The sequence below is a fragment of the Lethenteron reissneri genome, chromosome 50 (genome assembly GCF_015708825.2).
Source record: "Lethenteron reissneri isolate LAM-NWPU_2019-01 chromosome 50, ASM1570882v1, whole genome shotgun sequence".
NCBI classification, from domain to species: domain Eukaryota; kingdom Metazoa; phylum Chordata; class Hyperoartia; order Petromyzontiformes; family Petromyzontidae; genus Lethenteron; species Lethenteron reissneri.
The window spans coordinates 2,940,891-2,967,411 of NC_083828.1; the positions used below are offsets into that span (position 1 = coordinate 2,940,891).

General features: G+C 57.3%; 1 protein-coding gene across 2 annotated transcripts; it reads left to right on the forward strand.

The window, feature by feature from the left end:
• The first annotated feature begins 566 nt into the window (after window positions 1–566).
• On the forward strand, window positions 567–26,481 carry LOC133354979 (WD repeat-containing protein on Y chromosome-like). 2 transcript variants are annotated; one of them, XM_061572212.1, is made up of 19 exons: window positions 571–1,252; window positions 5,264–6,086; window positions 6,683–6,832; window positions 7,563–7,685; window positions 9,988–10,153; window positions 11,789–11,835; window positions 12,144–12,281; window positions 12,912–13,140; window positions 13,712–13,794; window positions 15,926–16,186; window positions 16,675–16,839; window positions 18,008–18,157; window positions 18,353–18,537; window positions 19,225–19,367; window positions 20,404–20,549; window positions 22,172–22,643; window positions 23,278–23,360; window positions 23,506–23,631; window positions 25,374–26,481. In XM_061572212.1, exons 2-19 carry the CDS (start codon window positions 6,000–6,002, stop codon window positions 25,581–25,583), a joined length of 2,964 nt encoding a protein of 987 aa, XP_061428196.1. In that variant the 5' UTR covers window positions 571–1,252; window positions 5,264–5,999; the 3' UTR covers window positions 25,584–26,481. The 2 variants fall into 2 exon arrangements, with proteins under 2 accessions (XP_061428197.1, XP_061428196.1); XM_061572213.1 differs by lacking the exon at window positions 20,404–20,549 and having other exon boundaries at window positions 567–1,252.
• The last annotated feature ends 40 nt before the right edge of the window (window positions 26,482–26,521 follow it).

Sequence of the window (26,521 nt, forward strand, 5' to 3'; positions counted from 1 at the left end):
TGTTAGCGAGTTCCACAAAGACAAAGATCCCCCGTGTAGCCTGTAACAGACTGTTGGGGCAAGTGCCGTTAGCGAGCAGCACAAAGACAAAGATCCCCCGTGTAGCCTGTGACAGACTGTTGGGGCAAGTGCTGTTATCGAGCAGCACAAAGACAAAGATCCCCCGTGTAGCCTGTAACAGGCTGTTGGGGCAAGTGCTGTTATCGAGCACCACAAAGACAAAGATCCCCCGTGTAGCCTGTAACAGGCTGTTGGGGCAAGTGCTGTTATCGAGCAGCACAAAGACAAAGATCCCCCGTGTAGCCTGTAACAGGCTGTTGGGGCAAGTGCTGTTATCGAGCACCACAAAGACAAAGATCCCCCGTGTAGCCTGTGACAGGCTGTTGGGGCAAGTGCCGTTGGCGAGCAGCACAAAGACAAAGATCCCCCGTGTAGCCTGTGACAGACTGTTGGGGCAAGTGCCGTTAGCGGGCAGCACCTATGAGCCTCCTCCACACACACTCACACACGCGCGCGCGTACACCGAGTTGCGTTTACCGAGTGGCTGTTGAGCCGACGAGAGAGCGAGAGAGAATACAGCCTCCCCCCATCGCAACAACATAGACAACACAAACAACAAGGAGGAGGACTGGTGGGAGAAGAAGGATATTTAAAGTGTGAGACGGAGCGTGGCGCTGGCCACCCGCACGCCGCCCGTTCGTACGCTCGCTCGTGCGAGTCGAGCACGTGGCGTTGTTGTTTGTTGTTGTCGTTGTTGTCGTTGCTGCTGCTGCTTGGTACAACAACCGCAGTTAACTGAGCCCTTGATCGCACTCCTTTTGCAACAACACAACTTTGCAGCGGTCATCTACCGCGCTCGCAAAGAGGTCCCCGCATCAATATCGACTGCTGTCATCATTTTCTCTCTCCTCTCAACACCCCCCCCCCCCCATATTTGGACATCGTGGGCAAGACCGTAAATCAATTTAAAAAAAGCTACAACAGAGCTGCGTGTGGCGGTAGTGGCACCACCACACTCACGCCGAGCAGCCCCCGTGTGAGTCCAGGGAAGGAGGAGGAGGAGGGCTGGAGGGGAAGGGGGCATGGTTTATGTCGGAGGCCATCGCGAGAGCGACACGGCCGAGCGGGGAGCCGCCTCTGGGGCCACGGGCTCCGTGTCGCAGCGACGGGGCCCTGGGCACGACCCCGCGTCGTCTCGGCGTGACAGGGACCCGCAGGCATCCACCAGCGAGAGTGACTCTCAGCCCACGGGGTGAGTGGCAGCCACGGCTCACCCACCCCACTCACCCACCCATCCACACCACGTTCACACACCCACACCCCACTCACCCACCCACCCACCCACACCGCGCTCACCCACCCACCCACACCACGTTCACCCACCCACCCACACCGCGCTCACCCACCCACCCACACCGCGCTCACCCACCCACCCACACCACGTTCACCCACCCACCCACACCGCGCTCACCCACCCACCCACCCCGCGCTCAAACACCACGTTCACCCACCCAGCCACCCACACCATGTTCACCCACCCACCCACACGACGTTCACCCACCCACCCACACCACGTTCATCCACCCACCCACACCACGTTCACCCACCCATCCACACCCCACTCACCCACACCACGTTCACCCACCCACCCACACCACGTTCACCCACCCACCCACACCACGTTCACTCACCCACTCACACCACGTTCACCCACCCACCCACACCCCACTCACCCACCCACCCACACCACGTTCACCCACCCACACCCCACCCACCCATTCACACCCTACCCACCCACCCACACCCCGCTCACCCACCCACCCACACCGCGTTCACTCACCCACCCAGACCCTACCCACCCACCCACACCCCACTCACCCACCCTCCACCCCACTCACCCACCCACCCACACCCCACCCACACCCCACTCACCCACTCCACACCCACCCACACCACACTCACCCACTCCACACCCCACACTCACCCACACCACACTCACCCACCCACCCACACCACGTTCACCCACCCACACCCCACCCACCCATCCACACCCCACTCACCCTACCCACCCACCCATCCACCCCCCACCCACCCACCCACACCGCACTCAATGCTTCTTGAGCAAATATCAAAGTTTCACGGTGTTCTTCGTCGCAAGGCCACCGCGGGGTGCCCCTCACGGCCCCTGACGGCCCCTGACGGCCTCTGGGTGGTCTTCAGTGCGGCCCCTGGCGCGTGCGGGCCCCCACCGACAATACACAACAAGTAGGAAACAACCCCCCCCCCCCCCATCGATCATGGCTGTCAAAGCCCCAATGGGTTCAGATGTGTGGCGGGCCCTCAACACTTGACGGTGTCTTCTTGTCGGCGATCGTGACCCCTCTCCTGTGAAGATGAGTGAAGAGCGCTGCTCGAGGAGATATTTTAATTATTATTAGATGATTATAGCTACCACGTGTGTTCACCCAGGAAAGCGTCACGACTCTTTCTCGGGAGGGTCCTGACAAGCATTCGCAGCGCGACGTTGCTGCTGCTGCTGCTGTTGTTGTGTATGGTCGCTAACAGCACTTGCCCCAACCGTCTGTTCGGGCTATACGGGGGATCTTTGTCTTTGTCGCAATAGGGGAGCGGTGGTGCAGCGGTTAGCGCGCGGCGCTACGAACCCGGCGAGCCGAGTTCGGTTCCCGCTCACTGCCACCAACACCCAGTGAGGATTATCCGAATCGGTTCTGGGCCTCCCCTAGGTCGACTCAGCCTCAAATGATTACCTGGTGCGGTGTGTAAAAACATCGCCACTGGGGATACAAAGGCGGCTGGGCGTGGTGCTGGCCACCCACCTCCTCGTGTGCCGCGCCGGCCTTCATAGGTGCCAACTCGCTAACAGCAATTGCCCCGACAGTCTGTCAAGGCTACACGGGGGATCTTTGTCTCAATCGGTGTCACGTGCAAGTGATTCTTCGGCACTGGGGATGTTGTGGTCAACGCCGATCACATTCTCTTTGTTTTTTTCGGTAAAGTCACGTAGGTAAAATAAATAAATTAAAAATGAAAACAACTCAATTAAACCACGACGTTTCGGGCGCAACACAAGCGTCCGTCTTCGGGTGGGGACAACGTAGCGAAAGCGCAACCGCTTAAGTGTGGCTGATCACATTGCACGGGATACACAGGTAGGGTGTACAGGTAATATGTACAGGTAGGGTGTACAGGTGTATTGTATGTATTTAGCTGTGGGAGAAAACCATGCAGAACTGTGAGCCCGAGTGGGGCCTTCTGGCTGCAGGCTACAAGTGTTACCACTGCGCCACCCAGGCGATACGAGCAGTCACTCTCCGCCACTCCACGTGCCCTTCACTCCAGCAGCCTCGACCTTCTGCTGAAGCACCCAAACAAGATCATTGGGAGGCACGGGGGGGGGGGGGGAGGTCGCTCCTTCTCCTATGCTGCCCTCCATTTTCTCTCTCACCCCATTCAACCGGTCAAGTGCAAGCTCAAGATCGTCCTCTGCTTCTGTCTGTGACTCTCTCCTCTGTCAAGTGCTACTTCCCCCCCCTCCTCCTCTCTGCTCTGTGTTATATCCTCTTAGCGTCTCCCACTGAGTACAACTCGAAGCCCCGTATAATGTCCACGTTGCCAGCTTGACGCACGCGTTCCCCCACCCCCGTACCCCACGTGTGAACGGTCAAACCCCTTGAGGTACAGTCGCTTTTTACTCGCTGTGTCAACTCACGTAGGGGGTGGTGAGCCAGGGTTGGAGGCAGCCCTGTTCCGATTGACTCAGGGGGGCGATTTAAAAGAACCAGACTCAGAATATTTCGACTGCAGGGGGAATCCGATGAGCTATAAAGATCTTTTATTTTTATTTTGCACAGATGTCCAGTAGGGGCACGGGGTCAGAACGTTACGACAACAAACGTTACAAAAACAGGAGTGCAAAGTATAGAACCGGTAAACGAATAACTTAAAAATATACACGAATCAATTTGTTTTTACCAGGAAAGGCCCACTGAGCTAAAAGCTTGTTTTTTTTCAGAAGCGATCTTGCCACAAACGATAGCTCAACAAAGTGGCTTATCACGTGGAAATTTATAGCAGAAAAAAATAATCGAACTAATCTAGACGCTTGTTTCTCAATGTGGAGGAGGGGAAACCCGGAGAAAAAAAATCGACACGACCAGTCCGGTAGAGCCGATTCCTGAAACACGAGTAGAGGAATCAACGAGCGAGGCTCACGGGAACAGTGACGGAAGAGCTATACGAGCGTTGTACCGTTTGTGGCGTAAATATTTGATGCGGGGTATGTGATCTCGAATTTTGGCAACGGCAGTGAATGGCGGTAATGATGCTGCTGTTTTGGTAAGACGAGAGACGGAGTCGGGCTAATGGGAGAAACGCGATGCTGCTGCTGCTGCAAGTGGACACGTGTGTTTTAGCAACTGGTGCCAAGAGACACGAAGGAAAAAGCCATCGCCCCCGTAGCCCCTCTTGCTGGGTGCCCGGCAGTCACCTCGAGATGTCACCTCACTGCTGTGTGGCATCACCGGTGCAACATTGTGAGAACCACGGGGCATTGTGTAGTGTCACCTGTGTAACATTGTGAGAGCCACGGGGCACTTCGTGGCATCACCTGTGTAATATTGTACTGGTAGGAACCTCCTGGTTACACCAGCCCACAGGGGATTATTGTGTCCGTCCGTCGTGCAGGGAGGGGCTAGGTGGGGAGGGTGGGGAGGGGCTGGGTGGGGAGGGGAGGGTGGGGAGGGGCTGGGTGGGGAGGGGAGGGTGGGGAGGGGCTGGGTGGGGAGGGGCTGGGTGGGGAGTGTGGGGCTGGGTGGGAGGGGTGGTGCTGGGTGGGGAGGGGAGGGTGGGGAGGGGCTGGGTGGGGAGGGTGGAGAGGGGCTGGGTGGGGAGAAGCTGGGTGGGGAGGGTGGGGCTGGGTGGGGGGTGGGAGGGGTGGGGCTGGGTGCGGAGGGGCTGGTCACCCCGTGGTGCCCTTATAAAACTCAACGTTTAACCTACTCACGCCGGCTTGTGCCCGCCCTCAGTCGGGCATATTTGCGGAATACACCACGCCGCCGTTGACCCTGGCCATTGACCGAGCAACCCAGCGTTCCTACCAGCTCCCTCCGCAGGAATGTGTTCAGAGCCACGGGGCACTGCGTGGCATCACCTGTGCAACATTGTGAGGGCCACGTGGCACTGCGTGGTATGATCGAACCGACTTCGCTTCCTTGTCCTCGCCCGTCCTGCCGTACCCCTTAAGTTTCGACCACGAGCAGAGCGGCCGCCTGGAGGAGCAAATCCGCCTGTCGGATCTGCAGCAGCTGCAAGCCACGTTCTCCAGCCACCGCTCGTCACGCCACTCGGAGGACGAGGATGATGACGACGCGGCGGAGGCAGAAGGCGCCTCAACGGGGACACAGGGAAGTCGAGTTTCTGCCAGCGCTTAATTCTTCTTCTTATTGTTACGCTTGTTCACCCAGGAAAGCCTCGACGAGTCGCGGGCAGTATTTCGATGCGTAATTGATTTTGGGTTCGGCCGTGTAAATTATGTGGCCGCATCTGGCGCTGGATTGCATTTCCTGGATTTTGCCCAGAAAATGCTTTGGCGCAGTTGCTGAACGTCCCATGGCGAACCTCTGAATTTCATCGCGAGAAATGTTCTCGAACGTGCCGGCGAGCTGAGTCAATGTTAATTGCCGCGTTAAACTTGCTCGCGCACGTCGTGTGGTGGAGGGTCTTACGACGCGCATCATTCGTGTCGCAGCTCATTACTTGGCCGAACATTTTTGTGAACAAAAAATAGACGATTCGTCGCGGAAGTTTTTTTTACAAATTTTTTTTGTAACGCATTTTTTTTTGCACAAAAATGTTTCACACCGTAACCGTGACCGTGACGAATAACGACATCGCGACATCGTCGTCGTCGTCGTCGTCGGCGGCCCCCACAGGGAAGGGAGCGGCGCAGGCGGCGGACGTCCTCGCGACCCGCCGGTGCCATGAACCGCGCCGAGTTCCGCCAGAGCCTGCGGGAGTTGCTCGGCTCCGACCGGTGGGGCGAGCAGATGGACGGACTCTTCGACAAGGTGGGCGACAGACGCGCTCCCTTCCACACCCCCCCCCCCCCTCTTCTACCACGCCGCCTCTTAAACAATTTTTTTTAAAATACTTATTTTACCGAGCTCTTGTTCGGAAGCGACTCGGCTGTGGGGCCGTCCATAAATGACGTCACGCACCTTGGGGGGGGGGGGGTCAGACATTTGTAACGATGTGTGACGAGGGGGGGGGGGGGTGATAAATGTGACGTCACATCAAAATGCGCAACTTTAAATAAATATAGACAACACGTTCTACTTAATAAAATAGACTTTTTATAAATGTTTCTCCTACAAGCGCCACATTAAATACGCACTACAATGACAATAGTTTAAATCGATTTGAAGCATGTTTTTTTTGGCGGGGGGGGGGGGGCAGAGCTTTGTGACGTCATATTTGAGGGGGGAGGTCTGACTTTTCGTGTGACGATGGGGGGGGGGGGGGGGTAAAAAATCGTCCAAAATCGCGTGACCTCATTTATGGACGGCCCCTAAGAGGCGACACGGGGGGGGGGGGGGGCGGGGTGGGTGGGGGGCTGGGGTCTCGGCTGGGGGGCTCCGTGTGACCTCGTGTGCCGGGCGGGCAGGTGGACGCGTCGGGCGGCGGCTACGTGGACTGGGGCGACTTCTGCGCCTACATGCTCATGCAGTACCGCGAGCGCGACTTCGCGCGCGCGCGACACGAGGCGCCATTCCCGCCCCTGGCGCTCGTCATCCGCCACTGCACCCACAACAAGGTGCGCGCCTCCTCCTCCTCCCTCCTCCTCCTCCCTCCTCCGCCCCCCCATCCTCCCCCCTCCTCTGTCCCCCCTCCCTCCTCCCTCCTCTTCCCTCTCCTCCTCCTCCCTCCTCCCTCCTCCTCCTCCCTCCTCCTCCCCCCTCCTCCCTCATTCGCCCCCCCTCCTCCCTCCTCCTCCTCCCTCCTCCGCCCCCCCTCTTCCTCCCTCCTCCTCCCTTCTCCCTCTTCCTACCCCCTCCTCCTCCCCCTCCTCCCCCTCCTCCTCCGTCCTTCTCCCTCCTCCGCCCCCCCCCTCCCCCCTCCTCCTCCCTCCTCCACTTCGCCATCCTCCTCCTCCTCCTCCGCCCCCCCCCTCCCCCTCCTCCTCCCTCCTCCTCCCCCATCCTCCTCCTCCCTCCTCCGCCCCCCCCTCCCTCCTCCCACCTGCCCCTCTACTCCTCCTTCCTCATTTGCCCGTTCCTCCTCCCTCCCCCGCCCCTTTCCCCTCCCCTCCCCTGCTCGATGGTCTCGTAATGAAACTGCAATGAAAAAGCACCAGGGGAGGCAGCTATCACATCTGCCTCACTGAGGGGGACGTGTCTAACACGCCCCCTCCGTGAGGCCACGCCCCCCTCAGTGTGTGAATCTGGCTCTGACACGAGCCAGTGCCTTCCCAGCCATTGCCCTCACCCCACGTCACTGACGGGGGGGGGGGATCTCTGTCTCTGTGTGGCCGTGCGACGACGCAGCAAGAGGTGTGCACGCGGCTGCTGGCGCTCGACTCGCCGGCGCCGCTGCGCTTCGTGTCCGTGAGCAAGGAGGGCGTCCTGACCGTGTGGGACCGCCACCTCCGCCTGCAGCGCTCCTTCCAGGTGAGGAGCCCTCCCTCCCTCCCTCCTGCTCCCTCACTCCTGCTGCTGCTCCCTCCCTCCTGCTCCCTCAATCCCTCCTGCTGCTCCCTCACTCCTGCTGCTCCCTCACTCCTGCTCCCTCCCTCCATCCCTCCTGCTGCTCTCTCCCTCCTGTTGCTGCTCCCTCCTGCTCCCTCCCTCCTGCTGCTCCCTCCTGCTGCTCCCTCCCTCCTGCCGCCGCTGATCGTCGCTGGGATGAATTCGCCACGCGATACTCATGATGATATTCACCCTTTTCTCGTCGCGAGGTGCCTGCAAGTTGCAGGGTGGGTGTCCCGTTCACTCCGCTGGATCTCGGAACGCGCGAGTCAATTATATTTAGAGACGCATAGCGCCGTTGTTTTTAAAGGCATCGCACTCGCCGCAGAGAACCGTCGCGACACGATCGCGCTCTACGATAGCTGGCGCCAAACTGTGCTACAATGCGCGTATATCAAATGATCAGAGCCTGTTTGTTCACATGTTCATCACAAGTACGTGTGGTTAATGCGAACTTGATTCCTTGCAAAAGGTTTCTATTTGGTGTTTGAACATCTCAACACGTCCTGTTTTATTGCGACAAAGGGTAAAACCTATTCTCATTTTTTCATCGTGTGCCACACACCCTCCCACACACCCACGTGGGAGCCTAGGTACATCTTCAAGTCGGAAGACGTACCGATAAAGTTATTTAATTTTTTTCCTACTGATTACGTTCCGATAACGTGCGTCATCGGAATGGGAAAGGGTTAGCGATATAATTCACAACGCGTAAAATGTTTACAAATCTCCACGCCAGGTCACGCCGGAAACCAGACCCACTCTGTTCAAATGTGTCCGGAGTCGTGTCGGAAGACGCGTCGCGAATAGGGGCCAACTTTACACAAACGTCGCGCATGTGAACCGTCGTCAACGGGAGACCGCCCGTTGACGTTCACCACGACCTCACTCTCGTCGTTACCGAACGACGATCGGTCGAGCGACGAGCGGTCGAGCGACGATCGGTCGAGCGACGATCGGTCGAGCGACGATCGGTCGAGCGACGATCGGTCGAGCGGACGATCGGTCGAGCGACGATAGGTCGAGCGACGATCGGTCGAGCGACGACCGGTCGAGCGACGATAGGTCGAGCGACGATCGGTCGAGCGACGATCGGTCGAGCGACGATCGGTCGAGCGACGATCGGTCGAGCGACGATCGGTCGAGCGACGATAGGTCGAGCGACGATCGGTCGAGCGACGACCGGTCGAGCGACGATAGGTCGAGCGACGATAGGTCGAGCGACGATAGGTCGAGCGACGATAGGTCGAGCGACGATCGGTCGAGCGACGATTGGTCGAGTGACGATCGGTCGAGCGGACGATCGGTCGAGCGACGATCGGTCGAGCGACAATCGGTCGAGCGACGATAGGTCGAGCGACGATCAGTCGAGCGACGATCGGTCAAGCGACGATTGGTCGAGCGACGATCGGTCGAGCGACGAGCGGTCGAGCGACGATCGGTCGAGCGACGATCGGTCGAGCGACGATCGGTCGAGCGACGAGCGGTCGAGCGACGAGCAGTCGAGCGACGATCGGTCGAGCGACGATCGGTCGAGCGACGATCGGTCGAGCGACGATAGGTCGAGCGACGATCGGTCGAGCGACGATCGGTCGAGCGACGATCGGTCGAGCGACGAGCGGTCGAGCGACGATCGGTCGAGCGACGATCGGTCGAGCGACGATCGGTCGAGCGACGAGCGGTCGAGCGACGAGCGGTCGAGCGACGATCGGTCGAGCGACGATTGGTCGAGCGACGATCGGTCGAGCGACGATCGGTCGAGCGACGATCGGTCGAGCGACGATCGTTCGAGCGACGATCGGTCGAGCGACGATCGTTCGAGCGACGATCGGTCGAGCGACGATCGGTCGAGCGACGATCGGTCGAGCGACGATCGGTCGAGCGACGATCGGTCGAGCGACGAGCGGTCGAGCGACGATCGGTCGAGCGACGATCGGTCGAGCGACGATCGGTCGAGCGACGAGCGGTCGAGCGACGAGCGGTCGAGCAACGATCGGTCGAGCGACGATCGGTCGAGCGACGATCGGTCGAGCGACGATCGGTCGAGCGACGATCGTTCGAGCGACGATCGGTCGAGCGACGATCGTTCGAGCGACGATCGGTCGAGCGACGATCGGTCGAGCGACGATCGGTCGAGCGACGATCGGTCGAGCGGAGCGGGTCGGCTGGGGTGCCCGGCGGGCGTAACGAGCGGACGCACGGGTGGTGGCGGTGGCGGCGGCAGGAGGAGGTGGAGGACCCGCGCGGGGGCAAGCGGCGCTTCCGCACGTGGAGCACGGACGCCGTGGTGCTGCCCGACGTCCACAAGATCGCCGTGAGCACGACGAGCCGCGACATCCGCTTCTACGACGTCTCCACGCCCAACTTCACGCAGGAGTTCCAGCTCTTCGGTACGGAATGCGGAATATTCGTGCTGGAGAAAGCCGATGAGCTACGAAGCTCCATTTCACGGACGTCCAGTAGGTCACGGGTGGTCGTACGGTAACCTCCACCACCGCCAGCCCACGGCAGCAGCAGAAGCAGCACCGGCGGTGGCACCCAACCGGCGGCGCTCGGCGTTGGCAAAGTTTAAATACCGAGGCCCCAGGTGGCGCCAGAGGCCTGGGGAGGCGGATGCGGGAAGACATTGGGGTGTGCGCCAAATATGAGGTCACATTGAAATCTGGTGTCCGGTAGTGAGTAAAAAACAAAGAACGCCGTTACTTTTTTTACGCGGAGAGACAATTTATTTCTTGAACACGATTGTCCGGAGGTCCAAGACGTTATGCGGCCAGCAACAAACGGCACCATCCGCTTGGATCGTCAGGTCAATCTTGCAGCACGAGCACTGAGTGTCCGTGTGGCTGCCCCGTGACAATTGAGACGACGCGTTTATGGGTCACGCTCTCCTGAGTGACAATACCACCAGGTCGCGATGAGACGTTATCTCCCGCGCTTGGTACGAGGAAAGACGTGGGTTCGATCCCGGACCCTGACAATGCCTGTTGTCGGACATCTGGAGTGATTTCTCTCTCTCCCCGTGGTGGTCACGGCGTGGATTTTTCTCCGGGTTCTTTCTCCCGTTTTGCCCCGTTTAGATTATTTGATAATTATTTGGCTGCTACTATAGATTTCCACGTGTGATGGTGATTATGATGATATCAGCCACTTCGATAAGCTATCACTTGTGGCCAGGTGACCTCTGCAAAAGAGTTAACAGCTCAGTGGGGATTCACCTGGGAAATAAAATAGTTTAGTTTTAAATGTTTGTTTCCTTGTCGTTACGTGTTAGCTACGTGTCAACCGACACCTTGAACACCTCAACGGAATTTTCCAGGTGGAAACTTTTTTAAAAATATTTTGTGTGCGATGCGAACGAATACATTATGGAGGTCGCACTCGTCACGCACAAAGTGCTTGCCGCAAATGAACCACGGTCACCTTTCTGATCTTGTCAATGAGCATAAACCATCACGCAAACTCCGGTCATCCTCGCAACAGCGGATTTTGGCTTCTAGCCATCGAACAAAGGCGGTGGTCACCGCATCGCGCGCTTACAGATGCCCTTCTGTGGCCGTCTGGAACGCTCTTCCTTCTGATTCTAGATTATATAAACGGAGTGGTAGCTCCTGCAATCTCTCATTTACTTGATACAGCTGTCGTGGCTGTGACGGTACCACCTGAAGACGGAAGCTTGTGTTGCCTCCGAAACGTCGTGATTTTTATTTTATTTAACTTTTTAATGTTTTTACCTACGTGACTTTACCGAAAAAAACCTAAGAATATGCTTCCTTCTGATGTTAGGAAGCCACCGGGGCTATGCACTTTTAAATCATCTCGATGGACAAACTTATTTCTTTAGAGCAGCTTTGTGTGTGTTTAGTTTGTTGTACTTCCTCCGCACCTCCGTTTAACACGGTCGGCTACGTACGGCGCGAAATAAATTCTACAGGGGCGCATACACGCTCAAGGCTACGCACATCGTACACTCCCGTGCTGTTGGTCGTAGACGCGGTACTAACGCGTGCCTCGTGCTTGCTTCGCAGCCCTGAACAACGTGCCGACCTGCATGCATTACTCGTTCAATGAGAAGGTGAGCAGTCGCTGTGGATAATGCCCGTTCCCGTGTTATCATGAACAAACGTAAACACTCTTCATAATGAACGTTTTTGGGTTAGATCGGTTATTATAAATGTGTCGTAACCCTCCACCACCCGACACGGCCAATCAGCAACAAAATCATGCTTTCGAGCGACTCTGAGCTTGGCTCCGCGCCTCCGAGTTGCGGCCACTACGTCTGCAAATTTGCGCGCGTTACAAATTTAACTATTATTATTATTGTTGTTGTGTGCTCGCTTCGCATGTTGGTGTCTTTGTCTTTCGTTTGTGCGCGGGCCCCAGGCCCCAGGGAGCCCCTCTGTTCTCCTGTGGGGAGACGACTCCGGCGCAGTGAACCTGCTCACCATCCTGCAGCCCCACGCGGGCCTCTTTGAGAAGCCCTTCAGCCGCGAGGAGGGCGTCCGTCGGATCTTCATGCAGGTGACACGGCCACGGAAGAAGACACGGATGTGCCCCCCCGCCCGGGCACGAGTAGCCGGCACGGCACGCGACGTGGGGAGCTGGGGGTGGTCCAAGCCGCGTACGGACGCGGCCTTTGTCTCTCCAATGCCAATGTTTACACACCCCCGTCAGGTAAGTCGGTTAAGGCTGAGTCGACCTAAGGGGAGGCCCGGGACCGGTTCGGATGTTTTTCGTCAACTGGTGTTGGCCGCGAGCGGGAACCGAACTCGGGCCACCGGGTTCGTAGAGCGGTGCGCTAACCGCTGCGCCACCGCTCCCCACACGCAAACAACACGCCCCTGACCAGGACACATGTTCCTGGGCACGATTGTGTAAACTGAACCGGTTAAAGCGGCGGTTTTCTCCCCCCCCCCCCCCCCCATCTATAAACTGGAACCGAACCCACGAAGGGTGTCAATTTGAACCGATTGAACCGTGGTAACGACGGTGAGAGTCTGGTGACGACGGTGAAAGTGTGGTGACGACGCGGGGGCCAGGCTGCGACCCCGACCCCGCGGTGACCCCGCGAGTGACCACGCGAGTGACCCCGCGGTGACCCCACGGTGACCCCGCGAGTGACCCCGGCGCGCCGCGCTGTCCGCGTTGCAGGACCTGGGCGACCACGCGCGGCTGCTGAAGCTGCGCGTGATCCCCGGGGTTCACGAGGGTCCGGTGCGCGCGATCCGCTTCGTGGCCGAGGGAGGAGGAGGAGGAAGAGAGGGTGGAGAAGATGACCGTGGCGGCCTGCTGTTCTCGTGCTGCGAGAGCGCTCCGCACCTCTCTGGTGGTGCGCGACGTGGCCGGGTGGCGGAAGCCGTACGTGTGGAGCATGAGCAAGGTGGGGGGGGGGGGGGGGTCACCACGGACACACAGACACTGAGTGTGGGGAGTGAGCGTGGTCTGGAGGGGGGGGGGCTTACCTAGAAAGACAAAGACACCAACATGCGAACCGAGCACAAAAAAAATCACGATTCGGTCGTCGTCATCATCATCATCATACGTGATCTGTCCACTGCTGGATGTATGTGGAACTTTTTTCGCACCGTACGTGGCCAACCGTGCTAATCGGAGGTGCGGGGGAAAGAGAATAAACCAAGCACCACAAGCAGTTATAAAGAAATTAGTTTTCAACCTCGATGATTTAAAAGTGCGTAGCTCCAGTGGCTTCCTAATATCGGAAGGAAGAGCGTTCCAGACGGCCGCAGAAGCGCATCTCCAAGCGCGCGATGGCAGTGACCGCCGTTCGATGGCGAGCAGCCAAAAAGCTTGTTGCCGCTGCTGCCGCTGCTACCGCTGCTGCTGCTGCGTGGATGAGCGGAGTCGTGACGAGGGTTCATGCTCCGGAGACAATTGACGAAGGCTCACCCCGAAGCCGCCGCCCTCCACCGTTCCGGTCTCGCGGTGCGCAGGGTTGCCAGTGCTTCGACTACAGCCGCGAGCTGACGCTGGTGGCGGCGGCGGGCGCCGACTGCCTGGTGCACGTGTGGAACCGGTACGTGACGTCGCGCGCCGTCGTCAGGCTGCAGGGCCACGCCGCGCCCGTGCTGGCGCTCGCCATCGTGCACGAGCGCCGCACTCTCATCAGCTACGGGAAAGACGCCGTGAGAGACTCTCCATCCCTACCTCTCCTCTCTCTCCTCCCCTGTCTTCCCCCCCCCTTCCTTCTCCCCTCTTCCTCCCTCCCCTCCCTCCCTCCCTCTCCTCTCCCTCCGCTCTCCCCCCTCCCCTATCCCCCCCTCCCCTCTCCCTTCTCTTCCCTCTCCCCCCCCTTCCTTCTCCCTCCCCTTCCCTCCCCTCCCTCGCCTCTCCCCCCCTCCCCACCCTCCTCTCCCTCCCCTCCCTCACCTCCCTCCTCCCCTCTCCTTCCCTCCCCTCCCTCTCCTCCCCTCTCTCTCCCCTCCCTTCCCACCCTCCCCAACCTCCGCTCCCACCCTCCCCAACCTCCCCTCCCTCTCCTCCCTCCTCCCCTCCCTTTCCTCCCCTCCCTCCCCTCCCTCTCCTCCCTCTCCTCCCCTCCCTCCCCTCCTATCCCCTCCTCCCCTCCCTCCCCTCCCTCTCCTCCCTCCTCTCCCCTCCCTCCCCTCCCTCTCCTCCCCTCCCTCCCCTCCTATCCCTCTCCTCCCCTCCCTCCCCTCCCTCTCCTCCCTCCTCCCCTCCCTCCCCTCCTCTCCTCCCTCCCTCCCCTCCCTCTCCTCCCTCCTCCCCTCCCTCCCCTCCCTCTCCTCCCCTCCCTCTCCCTCCCCTCCCTCTCCCTCCCCTCTCAATAATCTATAATGACAATTTAGTACAACTCGCATTTGTCGAATTCTGATAGCGCACGGGCATCGCGGAGGAAGGCGCTGACACAGTGTGCCGTAGTTTCACAGTCGGGGGTGGCGATGCTGCTGCTGCTGTTGCTGCTACTGTGCGTAATCCCAATTAAACAATGAATACAGAAGCCTTTAAAACCACAGATGTTTGTGTTCACACCAATAAGACGGCACCTTCGGTGATGTCCCAGGGAACGCTTTGAAGCTCAGTGTAAATAGATATTCTGACATTTCGCGTCACTCACCACTTCACGGATGTAAGGGAATGAAACTGGGGAGAAATGTGTCTAAACTATACTAGGACTAAAATAACACGTTTTTAAATTTCGATTTAAAGCTTTCGTGACTGCAGGGATCCATCTTCTTGGTTCTTTCGGTAAAGTCACGTAGAAGGGAAGTAATAAAATAATAAAAATAAAACATAATAAAATAAAATAATTCTCACGACGTTTCGGCTACAACGCAAGCAGCCGTCTTGCGTTGTAGCCGAAACGTCGTGAGAATTATTTTATTTTATTATGTTTTATTATGTTTTATTTTTATTATTTTATTACTTCCCTTCTACGTGACTTTACCGAAAGAACCAAGAAGATAACTCGTTTTTATTTCACCAGGTAAGGCTCACTGAGCTATGTAGCTGTTTTTCAGAAGCGACCTGGCCACAGACGATAGCTCAAAGAAGCGGCTTTTCATGACGTGGAAATGCACAGCAGCCAAATCTTCTAAATGTGGAGGGGAAAAAACGTGGAGGAGAAAAAAACAGAGAGCCCGAATAAAACTCCACACGGCCACGGAAGACGTATATGTACGTCATCAGAACGGGAAAGAGTTAACGCCTATACTCTTTGGTTTTTTCGGTAAAGCCACGTAGGTTCAAAATCTAACAAAATAAATGAAAACAACTAAATTAAATCACGACGTTTCGGGCGCAACACAAGCGTCCTTCTCCAGGTAGGGACAACGTAGCGAAAGCACAACCGCTTAAGTTGACACCTCCCGTATTAAATTTCGATTTAAAGCTTTCGTGACTGCAGGGATTCATCTTCTTGGTTCTTTCGGTAAAGTCACGTAGAAGGCGGCTGCTTGCGTTGTGACCGAAACGTCGTGAGAATGATTGTATTAAGTTTTATTTTTATTATTTTATTATTTCACTTCTACGTGACTTTACCGAAAGAACCAAGAAGATGGACCTCCCGTATTATTTCCAGCAAGGGTTAGGCCCTTTCCTACTTTTTTCATTAAAATAAAAATCTCCGGTTTAACCCGCGTCCGTCGCTTCTCTCTGTCTCCGTGTGGCGGTGGCGTCGCTGCCAGGTGCTGAAGGTGTGGGACCTGCAGGAGCACGCGTGCCTGCAGACGCTGTGCGTGCGCTTCCCGTGCGTGCAGCCCGGACGCACGCTGCGCCACGGCGACTTCCCGCTGCTGCTGCTGCCGCCGCCGCTGCACGGCGTGCTGGCGTCGTGCGCCGACTACGTGGCGCTGCTGCCGCTGGGGGTGCCCGAGGCGCGCGGCGCCGGGATCTACACGCACGCCACGGCGCTGTCGGCCGCGGCGTACAACCCGCTCTTCCGCCAGGTCGCTCGTCCGGATGGCTTTTGGCGAAAACCAAATTTGATTATGACGAGCAGCGTAACGTACGCACGTATGCGCGTGCGTTGAACTTCTTTCGAGCCATAGGTAGCCAACCGTGCTAGTCGGAGGTGCTGGGGAAGGAACAACAAACTAAACGCAAAAAGTAGTTCTAAAGAAATTCGTTTTCAATCTAGACGATTGAAAGGTGCATAGCTCCAGTGGCTTCCTAATGTCGGAAGGAAGAGCGTTCCAGATGGCCGCAAAAGCGCATCTGAAAGCGTCGCGCGATACGGCGACCGTTTTTGTTTGATGGCCAGCAGCCAAGCCACTGCTGCTGCTGCGAGGATGAGCGGAGTTGGCGTGATGATTCACGCTCCTTGTTCCCAGTTTTCTCGCGACTGTCTTCACTCTGTCGTCCGGCCGTCTGGTGAGCGGCGACGCGGAGGCCGTTTCCCCTTCCCCGGTTTAACCGCGGATGGACGGTGGCGCAGGTGGTGACGGGCGGCGAGGACTCGTGCGTGATCGTGTGGGACGTGGAGACGGGGGCCAAGTGGCTCGCGCTGAACAACGCCCACGGCGAGGAGGAGATCACCTCGCTCGGATTCGACTCCTCCGGCCGGCGCCTGCTCACGGGCGCGAGGAACGGCACCGTCAAGGTGCGTGTCGACACCGCCCCCACCACCACCACCCCCACCACCGCTACCGCCGCCACCACCACCACCACCATCGCCGCCACCACCACCACCATCGCCACCACCACCACCACCACCACGGCCATCACCACCATCACCACCACCACCACCGCCATCGCCGCCACCACCACCGTCGCCACCGCCACCACCACCGCCGCCACCACCACCGCCACCAACACCACTACCATCGCCACCACCACCACCATTGCCACCACCACCACCACCACCATCGCCACCACCACCACCACCACCATCGCCACCACCGCCACCGCGCTGGGGCCCGAGGTCATAGGGGATTTAAACTTTTGTTTGAATTTTACATTTTAACGTGGAGGCGACGGAAATGCGGAGGCAAACTGCACGCTTTGTTCTTTACTTTCATTGTTTATTGCATATTCTTTTATTGTGGCGCCGCAGTGGCGAGATGGTAACTTTGCCAGGAGCCCCGTGGGTTCAATACCGACCCCGACGCCTGCTGCTGTATATTTGAAGTTTGCGTGTTTTCTCTCGCCGTGGTGGCGTGGATTTTTCTCCGGGTCCTCCGGTATTGCCCTGCACATTTATATTGAACATCACACTTTCAAAGTATTTGGTTGCTAGAAATGTCCACGTGATGATAAGCCACTTCGTTGAGCTACCCTTTGTGATAGTCAGGCCGCCTCGACGTGCGTTTAGAGTAGTTGGCTACACATTGTCACGTGACAGGCCGCCACTTCGTCGTTGAGCAATCATTTGTGGCCAGGTCGCTTCTGCAAAAGAGCTATTTTGCTCGGTATGGGCCTTACCTGGTCAAATAAAATACGGCTTGTGGGTTAAATACTTTTTGTTCTTGCGGTCGCGACTGTCGCCAGAGGAGACGCGGCGTGCGATGCTGCGGCGGTGTCGCGTGGTGCTGGTGGGTTTGTTGTTGTTGTTGTTCTAGGTCTGCTTCAGCTACTACTGCCGGAGCTGCTCGCCAGCCAAGGCACTCGGCGGAGGCGCTCTGCTGGCACCGGCCACCGATGAGGAACCAGAGGGGGATGATCCGCGCCGCGAGAGTTCGCGTGAGCTCGCGTGTTCCCCCGCCGGGGCTTGGATCTCCTCCGCGTACGTTAACGAGCGCCGTTCGCCTCCCTCTCGCGCTGCGCCGCAGGTGTGGAACGTGCAGAACGGACACAACCTGCTCAGGCTGCAGGCCGTGGGGGCGGCCGAGGTGACGGGCGTGGCGTGCCTGCGCGAGCACAAGCTGCTCACCGTGGGCTGGAACCGCAAGATCCTGCTGTATGACGACTCCAAACCGGACGTGAGTGCCCGCACACGGCCCCGAATGGCCCAGCATGGCTCACACGGCGGACGGTGAGAGCCGTGGCACACACAGAGACGCGAACCTCGATAGACACGCGGGAGATGGAACCTAGGCGGTCCGGCGGCGATGGCGGCGGTCTCACCGATGGAGGTGTTTGTGGGCGATGCCGCCGCGACTGTGCGCGCGACCCAGGTGACCGCCCTGAAGGCGGACAGCAGCTGGAAGGGTGGGCAACTGCACAGGGAGGACATCCTGGCTCTCAGCTACTCGCCCGCCCTCGGCCTGCTCGCCACGGGGAGCTACGACGGAGCGATCTTCGTGTGGAGCGCCGAGACGCAGAAGCTCTTCCTGCGCCTGGGCGAGCACGGCTCGAGCAGGTGCCCCCCGCCCCCCTCCGCGGATGTTCATTTCGCAACGGCGGAGAATGAGGATGCGGGGGGGGGGGGGGGGGGCCGCGTGTCGAGTCGGTGCGACCGATCTGTCGCGGTGGCGGCGCGCCGGGCGTGCAGTTCAGGAGGTCGCCGCTTTGATTCGATTATCCCCTGCGTGGCATTTGAAGCGGTGGGGAAATTTGAAAATGCATCGCCGCAGTGTAAATAGTTACACGCCACGATCAGCAGTTGTTGTTGATCCGAGATTGCATTGGGAGCCAGTAAAGGGATCTGTGGGTGGGGAGGTAGTGGTGGTGTTAGTTTTGGGTATCGGTTGAGCAGAACTTACTAAAACTCGGGGATTCATCTCGCTTGACCGGTAAACCATCGCGTGTGTCGGAGTTTTACACAAAAAATAACAAACCGGAGTTTCCCCACGACTTTATTGCGCGCTATTTACGCCTCTTCCCAATCCAAGCCCGGTGGATTCGTGGTTTCCTTCGGTTCTAGTCTGGCTGCGGAACCTCCGAATCGTTTTTGAATTCGGCGGCAAGCGATTCGGCGAGGCCAGAGAGGAGCTACTGCACCGCAACGTCCGTGGGGACGCACGCTAGCTCCCCCCCCCCGCGCCCCCCACCCAGTCTCTGCCGACCACGCCGTTCCCTCACGGCCGCTCTCGTCCCGTCCGCACAGACCGCCGAGGCCCGTGGACCGGCTGCTCTTCCTGCAGGCGCGAGCGGCGGTCGCGGGCCTGCGCGACGCGGCGCTGCTGCTGAGCTCCGAGGGTGGCTGCGTGCACTGGTGGCAGCTCTACGGGCAGCAGCAGAGGCACCTGGGTACGCGGGGGGCGCGCGTCAGCGATGGGGAGGCGGAGTGGGGTGGAGGAGGGTCACTGGGACCGTGATAGTTTACACCCGCGTCTCCAGGCGTGTGCAGAAAACAGTTTGCGATGTTGTTGTTTTTTCATCTTAGAGAGGGAAAGGGGTGGTCGGTTGTAGTCGAACAAAGACGGTCGTCGCCGCCGCATGGCGAGCGCTTCAGCGGCCGTTTGGAACGCTCTTCCATCCGATATTAGGAAGCCGCTGGGAGCTATGCACTTTTAAATCTCGATTGAAAACTCATTTCTTTAGAACTGCCTTTTGTGTTTCGTTTGTTGTCCTTCCCCTCGCACCTCCGATTAGCGCGGTTGGCTACGTACGGTGCGAAAATTCAACATACATATGCAGAGAAGGGTAACTGCGGTGTAAGGCAGTTCTCACGTCAGCAGGCCACGATAGACACGAGAGGGGGACATCTAAAGGGGAAAGGTCACAGAAGGGCCCATCGGGAAGCCCCGGGAACCCACGAGTAGGTTCCAGAAAGGGGGCGTGGCCACGCTGGGAGTATGAGAGGGGCCCCCTGTGTGGGACCGACACATGGATAGGGAGGTCTTGAGCCTGGACCAGAACATGGCCAGGGAGATGACAGCACGGATGTCTGAGCGGGGGGGGGGGGGGCAGATGGGAACGGAGTGGCAGCAGCGATGAAAATGAACCGTCCCATCCGTCCCATTTAGACACATTCTTTGAGATTATTTAAATACATTTTTCTGCTATAAATTTCTACATAAGCCACTTTGTTGAGCCATCATTGGTGGCAGAGTCGCTTCTGAAAAATACATTCATACCTCAGTGGGCTTTGCCTGGTGAGGAATGGGGATGGTTTAGTTATATTTGTGTCGTTTGTTCCTGTAATGCTCTTACCCGCCCCAACTGGACCTCTGTGAAATGACCTTTATAGCTCATCGTATTCCTCCATTATGAATAAATATTCGGGTTCTGGGTGCTGACCGGCACCCGGTGCACGCCATCTATCCGTCCCCCTCTCTCTCAGGCTCGTTTTACGCTGCTGCCCGGCCCGACGAGCTGGCGCTGGGCCTGGCCAGCAGCCATGACGACGGCGTGCTGGTGACGGGCGACACGGCGGGCTACCTGCGGGCGTGGGACGTGCGGGCCTACGGCCTGCGGGCCGGCAGCACGGTGTGGCTTCCCCCCTACCCCCCACCACCATGTTTTAAGGGGCTCGCCTTTGTTGTTTTTCTGAAGTCGTAATAATCACCGCCGCAGCAATTGCCCCCCCTCCCCCGCCCCCAAGTTCATATTAAACCCTTTCCCATGACGTACGTACGTCATCGGAACAGGAAGAAAAACGAAAAATAACTTTATCGGTACCGAGGCTCCCACAAGGCCAGGCGGGAGGGCGTGTGACACAGTTTGGCGCCAGCTGTCGTGGAGTGCGGCCGTGTCGCTACAGTTCTCTGCGGCGAGCACAATGTCTTCAAAAACAACGGCGCTATTCATCTCTAAATAAAATTAATGCGCGTTCCGAGAGTCAACAGTGAACGTGACCCGAGGTAGTTTCCTGCAGTGAGAATTACGATTCATCATAATTGCGTTTTTGGTTTTTGGACCACGTAGTGATCTGGCCCAAAAGACCCTCCCCACCACCTGGACACAGCTATAACATATAAAAATCGTCACGTGCACAATCCTTTAAAACCCACCAATGGATATTGTTTTGAGTTCAGCGGTAAGTGCTCTTGGCAAGCATCTTGCGGGCAAGATCCACGAAGTGAGAATACAATCCAGATTTGTCATTCTTAAAAAATTCAAATACGTTATTTTCGATGCAGTTCCAAGCGGAACGTCGCACCCTTTTTAGGCGCTGAGTTTTGCGTTGAGAATTGTTCAAGTGACCGCGTGCCACAGCCCCGGCGCTGCCACTCGGACGCGGTAACTGTGGGGGGGACGCACGGGTGCTCTGGACACCCGACGAGCGGTGGTGCCGTGGTTGAACGACGACTTGAGATGTTGCTGCGATGGGAGCCACGGCCCGCACGGCGATGTCACACGAGGCGGTCGCACGCTCCAGCGACGGCGCGTTCGCCGTGGAGGTTCGCCGTTTGATTTTCTGGCAGGCCGCTCCCTGGTTGGTTAGGACCGCTGGAGGATTTAGCGGTGCAATACCAAGTGCCGTCTGCTTCACAGTGGGCGTTAAAGACCTCCCCCCGCAGGTTACACAACACGAGAAGGCCATTGTGTGCCAGCGTCACGGTCCACATTTGGCCAAATTCTAAAAATGATCTGCAAAGTGCTCGCTTGGGAAGACACACACAGCAGCAATCGCCCCCTACGGGCAGACGACTGCCCGCTCGCAGGCCACCTGGTTAAGTCGCTCACTGCGTGTAAAGGGCTGCGAGACGCTTTATTGTTAAGTACGTAGAACTTTTGCACTGTGCGTAGCCAACTGCGCTAATTGGAGGTGCGGGGGAAGAACAATGTAAAACACAAGAAGCAGTTCTAAAGAAATTAGTTTTCAATCTAGATTTTAAAGTTCACAGCTCCAATGGCTTCTAAATATCAGAAGGAAGAGCATTCCAGACGGCCGCGTCTGGAATGCTCTTCCTTCGCGATGCGGTGACCATCTATGTTCGAGCGGCCAAAAGCCGCTGCCGCGAGGATGACCGGAGTTTGCGTGATGATGGTTTATGCTCCTTGAGATCGGCGGACGTATCGCAGTTCATGTGTGGCGAGCACTCTGCGTGTAACGAGCGCGACGAGCGTCGCGATGGACTCTGAGCGAGTGGCTGCGGCTGGCGCAGGAGAACGAGGGCGGTGCGGAGGCGTCGCCGCCCTGCCTGCGCTCCTGGTTGGCGCACACCCAAGCCGTGGTCCACGTCGAGGTGCTGCGGCTCGACTCGGCCTCCTACGTGGTGAGCGCCTCCGGCGACCGCACGGCCAAGCTGTGGACGCTGCTCGGCGAGCCCGTGGGAACCTTCGGGCAGCAGCGGCCCTGGGACCTGAAGGACCCAGCGACGTACGGAGAGCAGCTCGCTCCCGTCGCCGACAGCCAGGAGGCCGGGCGAGCGGAGGGGCCGCGGGAATCCGCTCCTCGATCGTCGGAGAGCGGAGAGCGGGAGACCGCCGGGCGCGACGCCGGGCGCGACGCCGGACACGACGCCGGACACGACGCCGGGCGCGACGCCGGACCCTCCCCGGAGAGTCTGGTGGTGGCGGAGCAGGAGGAGAGACCTCCGGGCAAGACGCAGGAGTCTCGCTCGCCCAACGAGACCGGTAAAGCTGCCCCAGATCAGAATCACATAGAAAGTCCACCCCACCCCCTGCCCCCCCCCCCCTTGTAGCCTTAGACTATTGGGGTAAGTGCTGCGAGAGAGTAGCACCTGTGAAGGACGGAATAGCACACGGCAGGGGGGAGGGTGGGTGGGCGGCCAGCACCACGCTCAGCTGCCTTCGTCTCCCCAGTGGCGATGTTTCCACACTGTGCTAGACCTAGGCGAGGCCCAGGTCTGGTTCAGATGAACGTCACCGACATTGGTGGCAGAGAGTGGGAATCAAACTCGGAGTCGCTGGGTTCTCAGCGCGTTAACCACGCTAACCACTCCCCATAAATCACGAACACCAACAAATTAAATGGAACCAAAGAAAGGTGAAATTGACACAAAATCATGGAGAGATGCCTGCTGACAATGGCACAGGAGTGGCAGAAAGGGGACAGAACAAACACCGTAGCGCTACTCGGTGAAAGGAAGTAGGCTCGGGCTGGACATGTCACAAGAGTGCACGATGGGGGGGGGGGGGGGGGGGGTGTAGATTATCGGCTGGAAGCCTGGTGACAAACGCGATGTCGGTGTGCCTGCATTGCCAACAACCGCGGATGGCGCCCTCTCCGCTTGTGCCGACCTCGCAGAGCCGCTGGAGGAACAGAAGCGGAGCCCGCGGAGCGAGGAGGAACCCACGAACGGGGACGTGGCGGCGGTCCGGCTTGGCACGGTGCGCACACGGACCGCACCGCACCCGCTCGAACCTGCCACTCGCGCGTCCCACCGTGCCACCGCCGCCAATTACGCGGCACTCGGGATCGGAGTGGGAGCTTTGAATGTTCACGTTGTCGCCGTCGTTGTTGTGCGTCACTCAGGATCGGAACGCGAACCTGTCGGGAGTGGCGCGGCAGGAGCGCCGCGCTCGTTACTCGGCCGTCAACATCGCCAAGACGGCTCGCTTCGAGTCTCTCTGCTCCCCATTCCAAGCCCTCGTCACGCCGGTGAGGAGCCACCGCCATAGTAACCCCTTTCCGATGACGTACGTGTACGTCATTTTTAACAAGTAAACCCGTAAAAACAAAGTTTTTCACTCTAAATCCTTTATATGCGTGGCGGCTAGAGTCCTCTCGTCCTCTGGCTTGAGATGGCTGCAATCTATGGGTCAGATGATTGTCTGCCAGTATTAAGCAATTGGTAATTAAATATTTAATTTGTTTTCCCTAAACAGTGTAAAATTTTGGGAAAAAAATTTCACGCAAATTAATTGTCACACACAACGAGTCTGTGTGGAAAATGTCAGCTCGATTGGATCACGGGAAGTGGGTTAAAAAACGAGCGAAAGATTTGCACGGTCCTAAGCAAGCAAGCGAGCAAGCGAGCAAGCACGCGAACTTAATATAAAGGATTTAAAAATTCCGATTCGGTTCGTTTACGTCATGGGAACAGAATCGATTCCGAACGGCATCGCAATTAAAAGGTCACGTGGAAGGGCAGTTTGGCGGTAGCTATCACAGTGCGGTCTTGTCGCTACAGTTCCTCTGCAGCGAGTCCAGTACATAAATGACGTCACGCACCTGGGGGGGGGGTCAGACATTTGTGACGATGTGTGACGAGGGGGGGGGGGGTTGAGAAATGTGACGTCACATCAAAATGGGCAACTTTCAATAAATATAGACAACACGTTCTACTTAATTAGACTTTTGAATGTTTTCTCCTACATCAGAGTGCAGCGCCACATTAAATACGCACTACAATGACAATAGGTTAAAGCGATTTGAAGCATGTTTTTTTTGGGGGGGGGGGCAGAGCTTCGTGACGTCATATTTTAGGGGGGTCTGACTTTGTGACGGGGGGGGGGGTCAAAAATCGTCAAAAATCGCGTGACGTCATTTATGGACGGCCCTAAACCGCTTGCGCTTTCTGAGATTCAGCGGTGAACGGGACCTGCCCTTCAACTTGCAGTCGTCTCGGAACGGGAAAGAGTTTAAGGTCCTCCCTCTTCAGATCCTTTCCTTTAGGTGGGGGGGGGGGGTGCAGGGATTAGCGTGTTACACTATGAACCCCATGACCGATTCTTCGAGTTCAATTCTTTGCTCCATCCCCCCCCCCCCCCCCCACTTTGGAAAGTTCCTAAATATGGCTCCGCAAGAGTGAGAAGCGGGGCGAGGTGGAAAAAGTGTAATTATCTTCTGGAGCTCAAACCCAGACAGCCCCATCGTATGTACCTGCATGCAGAGCTTCTTTCGCACCGTACGTAGCCAACGGCACACAAAAAACGGAGGTGCAGGGGAAGGACAAACTCAAAAAAGCCTCGATTTAAAGCTTTCGTGACTGCAGGGATTCATCTTCTTGGTTCTTTCGGTAAAGTCACGTAGAATGGAAATGCTAAAATAATAAAAATGAAACATTAAATAATTCTCACGACGTTTTGGCCACAACGCAAGCAGCCGTCCTCAGGTGGAGAACAGGTCTGTCGAGAAGACAGTCATTTAGATTCTGTCTGTCTTCTCGACAGACCTGTTCTCCACCTGAGGACGGCTGCTTGCGTTGTGGCCGAAACGTCGTGAGAATTATTTATTATGTTTTCTTTTTATTATTTTTTCATTTCCATTCTACGTGACTTTACCGAAAGAACCAAGAAAATAAAAAAAACCTAAAAAAAATTCCCCAACGCTCGGGAACGATGACCGCACGCACGCACGCTCGTGGTGCCACCCTCATTGTTGCTGTTCTGTGGCCGCAGGAGGTGGTGGCCGTGCAGCTGCCGGCCGACTTGCCCATGACGGCGCGGATGCGGAGCCGCGGGGTGAGCTGCCGCTCGGAGGGGGAGCTCCGGGCCCTGCGGCTCAAGAGCCTCGAGTGGGAGCAGGAGGCCCCGGCGGCCGAGGGAGTGGCCCCCCAGGAGCAGGCGAACACATCCGTGCCGCCGGGCCCTCCGCCGAGCCGTAGATAGCGGGTAGGGGGGCAGCCCCCCCCCCTAGACGACCCCGTCCGCCAAAGTCAGCGGCAGACCGTTCACCGTCATGTTCTTGCGAAAAGTCGTAAGTTTTTGCCATCTCGTGTGTTCACGAATTAAGACTTCCCCGTATTGCAGGTGGCTCGGTGGAGGTCAATGTCCTTGCGGAGAGTCGCTCAAGTTTCAGACTTTCCTTCGCTCTGCCTCGTGGAGCATTTCATCTTCCCCCACTCACTCTTGGGAAAAAAAATACCAAAATCACCCTCCACTGTCTCAGGAATCCCTTCCTCGCGTCATGCACCAATACACCAGGAATGAATATTGTGTTGCCAATGCAAAGGGCTCTCGCAAGACCGTTATTACAAATAATAATCATTGTGCAGAAACATGCAAATTAAGTTCTACTGGAGTCAGGGCTGGCGACTTTTATATGCTCCTATTGCCATAGCTTGCAACATTGGAGGGGGGGGGGATACCGTTAAACACCAATTACCGTATTCTCCGGATTAGAAGACGCTTCTGGAAAATAAGACGCACCCTAAAACTACCTGCCTTGTGTCAAACTTCCAAATCTGGTCACACAGCTACCAGATTAACCACAGGGAGGGGGGGCGATGGAGCGAGTTCAGCTGGGAATTGTGGGTAAGGAGCGTGTGAGCAGCGAACGTCGTTCATGAGCAATGTCGCCAAGGGCACGGTTATTTCGTTCGTTACAATCCAAATTTCGTAGGTGATAATATTCAGACGTGTATCCACACACACACACGAGCGTGTAGATTCACCTACTGAAAGATTAAAAAAACGGTGAGATAATCGGCGGAATAACACGAGACGCAGATTACGAGCCATCTTATAAAAAGTCAACATTTTTATTAAATAGATTTCTCAAACTTTACATATAAAGAACGCAGTGTTTATTACTGTTTTAAGTGCTG